The sequence below is a fragment of the Terrapene carolina genome, unplaced genomic scaffold (assembly GCF_002925995.2).
Source record: "Terrapene carolina triunguis isolate 2854851 unplaced genomic scaffold, T_m_triunguis-2.0 Scaffold58, whole genome shotgun sequence".
NCBI classification, from domain to species: domain Eukaryota; kingdom Metazoa; phylum Chordata; order Testudines; family Emydidae; genus Terrapene; species Terrapene triunguis.
In genome coordinates, this window is record NW_020664409.1 from 112,025,124 (window position 1) to 112,033,840 (window position 8,717).

Sequence of the window (8,717 nt, forward strand, 5' to 3'; positions counted from 1 at the left end):
CGGAGCAGGGTTGGGCCCTGCCCCAGGCTGGGGAGCGGGTGTCAGGGCTGGGAGGCGGAACCAGGGCTTTCTGCCTGTGGAGGCTGTACGGAGAAGGGGGCCCTACCCTCCTTGTTTGTTGCACTGTGACCGCATGGGATTGCCCCGCTGGGAGGGGTGTGCCAGGTGCACTGGCTCCTCCCCCGGCTCTTCTCCAACACACCAGGAAGCAGCTGGCAAGCTCCCTTGTGGGCCCAGCAAGATCCTGGCCAAGGTAGAGGACGCCCCGCTTAGCTCTGCCAAGCCGCCCCCCGCCCCGCTCCGCTCCGTCAGCTGCCCAGCCCCTCGCCCCTCCCCCGATGCAGAAAGCAAACACTCTGGCTGGGGGGGTACCAGCCTCTGCTGGAGCCCCGAGGGGGCCCCATAACATCCCAGCTCAGTCCCTGTATTCGAGAGCTGCGCCAGGAGGGGCCGCGCCCACGCCTGCTGGGCCCTCTCCCCCTGACGGCGTGCGCCACCCCCACGGCACGCCCGGGGCACCGAGGCAGCAAGAGTTAGAGCCCAGGGGCTGAGTGTGGGACACAGGGCACCGGGCTGCAGGGAACAGGGGGGTTAACGGGGTACTCTCCCCAGCAATCGGTGCTGGCCCCAGAGCAGTGCTAGGGGGCCTGAGTCGCTGGAGGTGCTGAATTTCACACCGCACCGTCTCCGTGCGCTAGTGATGCCTTCCCAAGGGGCAGAGTCCCGCCAGGGTAGGGCTGAGGGGTGCTGGGAGGGTGCTAGGAACCTGTTTCTGCCCCGAGGAGAGCTAGAGGCTTTCACTGTCCATGGGTGCAATCCGCTCGGGCTCCCTGGGATGGGGTCCCCCGGGGCTGGAGCCGGCAGTGGGGGTGGGGCGGGGTTTTCCCAGCCCTGTCTCCCAGGCTGGGATCTGCAGCCAGCAGCCTGGGCCCCAGCCGGGGAAACATGCTCCATTCCCTGCTTTCTCCTTCCCTCCCGCTGCAGCCCTGCTAGGTCTGCCGGCCCGTGCTCCCCGGTGGCCCAGTGGGACGGGTCCTGCCGAGGAATGGAGCCCATGGGCCAGGCCTGGGCACTTACCACCCGCGGCTGCTGGAGGGAGCCGGCCCCCGCACTGTGATGGCGACCGTGCCTCCGCCTGGCCTGATGTTCAAGCTCATCCTGCTGGGGGACTTTGGGGTGGGGAAGACCACCCTGTTCCACCGCATCCGGGCGGGGCGCTTCCTGCCGGGGCCCCACGCCCCCAACGAGCACCTGGCCATCTGCAAGAAGACCGTGCAGCTCAGCCACCCCCAGGCTCCCGGCTCGGCGCAGGTATGTGGCTGCGGGCCTGTCCCTCGCCCTCCCCCCGGGGCCTGGTGTGTCTGGGCCACTCCAGTGAGACTCCGTGGTAGCCAAGCCCTGCCACGGGCACCCAGACTGTCCCTCTCTGGGGAGCGACGACCCAAAGGGTTAATCAGCTGTCAGGAGTTGCTAGGCGACAGCATCCCACCCTCAGGTAGCGGCTCAGGGCTGGGCTTGTGTTGGCTGAGAGCCTTGGTGGGGGGTGGGGGGCAGGGCTGGCTGAGGGCCTGGAGTTGAATCACGATGCTCCGCAAATGAGCTGGTTTTCCTGAGTTCCCCCCTGGACTCTCGCTCCAGTCACCACAGCACACGGGGCTCTGGGCCCTTCTCGCCTGGTATCCTGCCTGCGTCCTGAGGGAGATGAAACCAGCCGACTGGGCAGTGCTGTCTGTGGGGCGAAGCGGGACACGTCCCTGACACACCCACGGTACCAGGCCTTCAGCCTGAGACCGTTACCATCTAACCCAGCCGGCTTAAAGACTGCAGCCGCCTTATTTGTCCAGCCAAGCTCATGTGGCAGTGAGTTCCACAGGCTGCCAGTGCCTTGCTCCAGGCCCTGGGGCCAAGGCTTCACCCCGTGCTCTCTGCTGTGCGCAGATCTCCCTGTGGGACACGGCCGGTGAAGAAAGGTTCCTCTCCCTGAGCAGCTGCTACTACCGGGACACGGACGCCGTGCTGCTGCTGTACAGCGCCCAGAGCCAGCTCTCCTTCGACAGCCTCCCGCACTGGGTCTACGTGGCCCGGCAGTACTGCCCGGACGGTAGGGGGGACTGGGCAACTCCCGCAATGCGGGGGCAGGGAGGGCCAAGTTCCCAATATCCTCCACTGCACTGCTCCCGACTCTGCTCCCTCCCAGACAGTGGGTTCCCCCTGACCTGCCACGGCGGGCGGTTCCCAGCGCCCATCCGCGCCAGCTATTCACCCACCTGGGGGGAGCTGTGCGAATACAGCTGGCTCAGATCCCACGGCTGGGCTGCCCTTACCCTGGGGGGACCAGGCAGCTGCCTCCCGTCCCGTCCTGCCCCCTGGTGGAGCCACCCCATGGACCCGCCTCACGCCAGCCACTGCTCTCCCCAGTACTGTACAAGTACCCCTGCGCCCCAAGGGGAGGGATCAAGCAGCTGAGCCCCTCGGGGAGCCCCCCCCATCATAGCTGCCCTCTCCTGGAGGGAGCGCCCATCCCATAGGCCTGAGCACAAGTACCAGGGGCTGGGCCTCACTGCCTGCCACCCTCAGGGCTGGCGTCCAGCCTGTGCCACCCAGCTCTTTCCCAGGCTGGGCTCCAGTCACGCTCATTAGGGCAGCGGCTCGTTAAGCCCTGGGCTCCAGGCCATCTCTCTCAGGAGGTTCCCTGGCAGATTTTCAAAGTGGCTGGAGACAGAGGGAGCCCGGAAAACGGTTAAAGAGAAACCAGCCGCTCTGCCGAAATCGTGTGTGTGCGCGTGCACGTGTCTGCGTCTGTCTGTTAATTAGCGATGCCCTGGCCAGAGTGCTGCTGTCTTCAGACACACATTTGTAGCACTTTGCATTGATTTTTGGTGCTCATGACAATGGCGTGTATTGTACATAAAGCTCTAAAGCCCTAAAGCTCTGCCAGTTCCCTCAGTCTCAACCCGCAGCCCTCTGCTATGCAACCCCTGGGCTCCCCCCCAGCTCTGCCAGTGCCCCTCAGTCCTGACCCGCAGCCCCCTGCTACCCCAGCCCTGGGCTCTCCCCAGCTCTGCCAGTGACCTCACTCCCAGCCTAGGGTCCCACCCCCAGCTCTGCCGGTGCCCCTCACTGCTGAACCTCAGCCCTGTGTTCACAGGCGATGACTTTTTCCGGGAGGGTGCTCCACCCCTGCTCTGCCCTGAGGCCCCGCCCCCACTCCACCCCTTCCCCAAGGCCCCACGCTTGCTTCACCTCTTCCCGCCCCTGCTCCGCCCCCTCCCCCCAGCGCCTCCCGCCTGCTGATCAGCGGGTGGCTGGTGGGTGCTAAGCACCCACTATTTTTTTTTCCATGGGTGCTCCAGCCCCAGAGCACCCCCGGAGTCAGTGCCTATGCCTGTGCTATCCCAGCCCTGGGCTCCCCACACACAGCTGTGCTGCGCACCGGTGGGGAGCTGAAGCCACGGGGGCAGGCCAGGCAGGAGAAGCCCTTCCAGAGAGGCCGTCTCGTCTCACCTCAGCTCTTGTCCAAGCGGGCACCTTGAGGCAGAATCGCCCGGGGCTCACAGGCTGCTGGCCATGGCACCCACAGGCCCCATTCAGGGCCGGGCCCCAGGGTGCTGGGTGCTGTGCAGACACGTACCGAGACATGTCCTGCCCCAAAGAGCTGACAGGGACCACAGGGGCCCCCGCCAGGGAGGGGCGTCCCACAGAGCTGTTCGGCGCTAGGTCCCGTGGCTCTCCCTGTGGCAGGTGTCGTGGCAGGGGCGGGATCTGGAGGGGAAAGGGGGAGTGGCCTGACCGAGGTGTTCAGGCCAGGCATTCCCTGCTGACTGGGCAGCGGGGAAGAAAGCACAGTGGGAAACATGGGTGCCCAGCGTTGGAGCTGGCAAGGCAGGTTGGGAGGGGCTGGGGGGGGGTCCCACCAGGCCGGTTTGCAGGGTCGAAACCACACTCCAGTGTCCAATGTCCTGCTTGTTCACTAAGGCTGCGATTAGCCAAGGCAGGGGAGGGCTCTGGGGGCCCCATCAGAGTGAGTAGGAACAGGGGCCCCCGGCACCGCAGCCTGGCAGCACTGCTTCAGGATGTGGCACCTTTAGTGCCAGGGCTCTGCCATTCCCCCGTGTTTTGTTCCCGGCTGACCCGTCGGGGGGCGGGGGGCCAGTCCAGCCGTGCGCTGAGCCCCTCCGGGCTCTTGAGCTCTGTACACGTGGGAGTTGGCACGGATGCTGAGGTAGTGCCAAGGGACAGGGGAGTTCAGGGCGTGAACGCCGGTCTGACCATGTATCCAGGCCTCCCTACTGTGTGCTGGGGTACAGGGCCCTGGATGGGCCTCCCTGCATACAGCCCGGCCCCCCGGTCACACCCGGCAGGTGCTGGCCCCATCCTGAGCCCTTGCGTTTTCCCGTCTTTCTCTCCCCCATCACCCCGTCCCATCTCTGCCTCCTGCAGCCCCCATTTTCCTGCTGGGGAACAAGACTGACCTGGAGCCGCGCCTGCCGGAGGACAAGGCTGAGAAGTTTTCCGTGGAGCACAGAATAGCCGGCAGGTTTAACGTGTCGGCCAAGACAGGTAGGGCGGGGCTGCCCCCCTCGCCTCATGCAGCCTGGGAGCTGGGCCCCCCAAATGGGCTCGGCACGGCTGGGAAGAGCTGGAGCCCTCTCCGAAACATGATGCGGCAGCCGGGCAGCTTCACTGCCCCAGCCGTGTGCCCCACCCTGCCCACGGGGCGGCGAATTCAGGCTCTCGCCCGTTCAGCCCTTGGCCTCGGGGTGGGGGACAGGTCCACCCCTGCTAGTGATTTCAGTGGGAGTTAGTACCTTTGGGGAGCGGGACGTGAGTGCCTGCAGTCGGTGCTGTGCTGAGATTCCTCCCCCGCTGCTGAGGGGCTGTCAGACAAGAGCCGCTGCCCTCGGGTTGCCAACTTTCTAATCGCAGAAAACCGAACACCCTTGCCCCGCCCCTTCCTGGAGGCCCTGCCCCCACTCACTCCATTCCCCCTTCCTCTGTCGCTCACTCGCTCATTTTCATTGGGCTGAGGCAGGAGGTTGGGGTGCAGGAGGGGGTGAGAGCTTTGGCTGGGGGTGCAGGCTCTGGGGTGGGGCTGGAAATGAGAAGTTCAAGGTGTGGGAGGGGGCTTGGGGCTGGGGGAGGGCTGTGGGCTCCGGGAGGGGGCTCAGCGCTGGGGCAGGGGAGGAGGTGAAGGGTGCGGGCTCTGGGCTGAGGTAGGGGGTTGGGGTGCGGGAGGGGGCTCAGGGCAGGAACACGGGGTTGTGGTGCTGGAGGGGATGCGGGCTCCGGGAGGGAGTTTGGGTGTGGGAGGGGGCTAAGGGCAGGGGCAGGGGGTTGAGGTACCGGAGGAGGTGAAGGGTGCGGGCTCCGGGAGGGAGTTTGGGTGCGGGTGCCCATGTATGGCCCTCAGACACACACGGGCCCTTTTCCCCACCCACAGTCCCTGTGCACACCCTGCCCTCGTGTACACACTCACGTATAGAGCCTTCATTCTCACGCACAGCCCTAGAGACACGTGCATGTGCACTGAGCCCCCGTTACAAACACACGCAGAGCCCTCCCTTCACACACACACACACACACTCCGGAAGTAGCAGGTCCTGTTCTTTTCCCCCGCGGGGGACTCCTGGTGCTGCCACCCGCTGCCGAGCCGCTGCCGGTCTCGCCCCTGCAGGAGAGAACGTGGACAGGTGCGTGCAGGAGGTGGTGCAGCTGCTCGTCCTCAAGAGTGACGCTGGGAGCAGCAGGCTCACCGTGTCGCTGCAGGAGGCCGACTCCTCCAGCCCCTGTGCATGCTGAGAGCCCTGGGGATGCCTGGCAAACCCGCTCTGTGCTTCAGGAGCCTGCTGGGGTCCCAGTCTGAGCCCCGAAAGCCACTGTGCCACCACCAGCCACTGCTCCTGCCGGGCATGGAGCCACCCCTGGAGAGACCCTCCTGCCCTGTTATCAGAACGTGCTGCCGGATACTCCCTGCCGTGGGTGGGGAAGCACCTCGTGCCATCCGGGCACCTTTGTTCTCTGGAAAGGGAGGCCGGACCCCAGGGCCTGGGCTGAGCCCCACGTCTCTCCCCGCGTCTGCGGTTTGTCCTCTCGCTGCTCACCAGCCTGTAGGGGAGGAGAGCGCCCCGCAGGGCCAGCACGTGGGCTGCCCCTGGTCGCGGGGAGACCCACGCGCACACACTAGGTCCAGCAGGAAGCCGGGTCAGTGGTTATGGGGGCTGTTCTGCCCTCTGGGCCGGCAGCAAATGAATGCCCCCACCCAGTGCTGGAGGGCGCTCTGGGTCCTGTTTGAGAGAGGGTGTGAAAAGCAGCCCCGGCTCCCTAGCGCTCGTTGCAAATCCCCTTGTTCTCCGTGCAGGATGGAGGGGTATGTGACGCTCTGTACCTCGGGGGAACACCCAGCACCCCCATGTTCATCCTTGTACAATGATTGTGTGGTATCCAATGCAAAGTTTGTCGTGTCGGGTGTCTCCGGAAGGCTCATGATGCACTGAGCATTGTTGTTTTAGTGATGTTATCGGTTGTAATTTCATGTATATAGTTATGAGGCTGAAAACGTGTCCTCATGGCTTTAAACAAGCCCAGGCAAAACTCTCCAGGAACAGAGGGGGGCAGCTCACACCTCATCAGGGCATGTATGGGACAAACCCAGCCCAGCCTCACAGGAACAAATGATGCTGGCCTAGGCAGCAACAAAGGATCTATTGGACTCTTGAATAAGTCACCCCTCTTCCTTTGGTCAGTCAGAGACTGCGATGAGGTAATGCTCACCTGACTCTGAAGGGGGGGGGGCAAAGCCAAGAGGGAAGAAAGAACATGATAAAAGGGAGAGACATTTGCCAGGCTCTCTCTCTCTTCCACCTACATCTACAGACACCCCCACCAAGCGACTGAAGTGCTGATCAAAGGGGAGAGCCTGGCTGAAGGGCAACCAGCCAGCCTGTGGTGAGAAGCATCTAAGTTTGTAAGGGCACTGAAAGGGTTAAAGTCAGCTTAGAATGCATTTTGCTTTTATTTCATTTGACCAAATCCGACTTATTGTGCTTTGACATAAGAACATAAGAATGGTCATATTGCGTCAGACCAAAGGTCCATCCAGCCCAGTATCCTGTCTACTGACAGTGACCAATGCCAGGTGCCCCAGAGGGAATGGACCTAACAGGTAATGATCAAGTGATCTCTCTCCTGCCATCCATCTCCCCCCTCTGACAAACAGAGGCTAGGGACACCATTCCTTACCCATCCTGGATAATAGCCATTAATGGACTTAACCTCCATGAATTTATCTAGTTCTCTTTTAAACCCTGTTATAGTCCTAGCCTTCACAACCTCCTCAGGCAAGGAGTTCCATAGGTTGACTGTGCGCTGTGTGAAGAAGAACTTCCTTTTGTTTGTTTTAAACCTGCTGCCCATTAATTTCATTTGGTGGCCCCTAGTTCTTATATTATGGGAACAAGTAAATAACTTTTCCTTATTCACTTTCTCCACACCACTCATGATTTTATATACCTCTATCATATTCCCCCTTAGTCTCCTCTTTTCCAAGCTGAAAACTCCTACCCTCTTTAATCTCTCCTCCTATGGGACCCGTTCCAAACCCCTAATCATTTTAGTTGCCCTTCTCTGAACCTTTTCTAATGCCAGTATATCTTTTTTGAGATGAGATGAGACCACATCTGTACCCAGTATTCAAGATGTGATTTATATAAGGGCAATAAGATATTCTCCATCTTATTCTCTATCCCTTTTTTAATGATTCCTAACATCCTGTTTGCTTTTTTGACTGCCGCTGCACATTGCGTGGATGTCTTCAGAGAACTATCCATGATGACTCCAAGATCTCTTTCTTGATTCGTTGTAGCTAAATTAGCCCCCATCACATTGTATGTATAGTTGGGGTTATTTTTTCCAATATGCATTACTTTACATTTATCCACATTAAATTTCATTTGCCATTTTGTTGCCCAATCACTTAGTTTTGTGAGATCTTTTTGAAGTTCTTCACAGTCAGCTTTGGTCTTAACTATCTTGAGCAGTTTAGTATCATCTGCAAACTTTGCAACCTCACTTTTTACCCCTTTCTCCAGATCATTTATGAATAAGTTGAATAGGATTGGTCCTAGGACTGACCCTTGGGGAACACCATTAGTTACCCCTCTCCATTCTGAACATTTACCATTTATTCCTACCCTTTGTTCCCTGTCTTTTAACCAGTTTGCAATCCATGAAAGGACCTTCCCTTTTATCCCATGACAACTTAATTTATTTAAGCGCCTTTTGTGAGGGACCTTGTCAAAGGCTTTCTGAAAATCTAAGTACACTATGTCCACCGGATCCCCCTTGTCCACATGTTTGTTGACCCCTTCAAAGAACTCTAATAGATTAGTAAGACATGATTTCCCTTTACAGAAACCATGCTGACTTTTGCCCAACAAGTTATGTTCTATGTATCTGACAATTTTATTCTATACTATTGTTTCAACTAATTTGCCCAGTACTGACGTTAGACTTACCGGTCTGTAATTGCCGGGATCACCTCTAGAGCCCTTTTTAAATATTGGCGTTACATTAGCTATCTTCCAGTCATTGGGTACAGAAGCCGATTTAAAGGACAGGTTATAAACCCTAGTTAATAGTTCCGCAACTTCACATTTGAGTTCTTTCAGAACTCTTGGGTGAATGCCATCTGGTCCCGGTGACTTGTTAATGTTAAGTTT

At 59.6% G+C, this 8,717-nt stretch overlaps 1 protein-coding gene across 1 annotated transcript; it reads left to right on the top strand.

The window, feature by feature from the left end:
• Positions 1–313: 313 nt before the first annotated feature.
• LOC112109110 (ras-related protein Rab-26-like) lies at positions 314–6,435 on the top strand. The gene is made up of 4 exons (XM_026647053.2): positions 314–1,311; positions 1,939–2,101; positions 4,441–4,560; positions 5,675–6,435. The coding sequence occupies exons 1-4, from the start codon at positions 1,117–1,119 to the stop codon at positions 5,797–5,799; spliced, it is 603 nt and encodes a 200-aa protein (XP_026502838.1). The 5' UTR covers positions 314–1,116; the 3' UTR covers positions 5,800–6,435.
• The last annotated feature ends 2,282 nt before the right edge of the window (positions 6,436–8,717 follow it).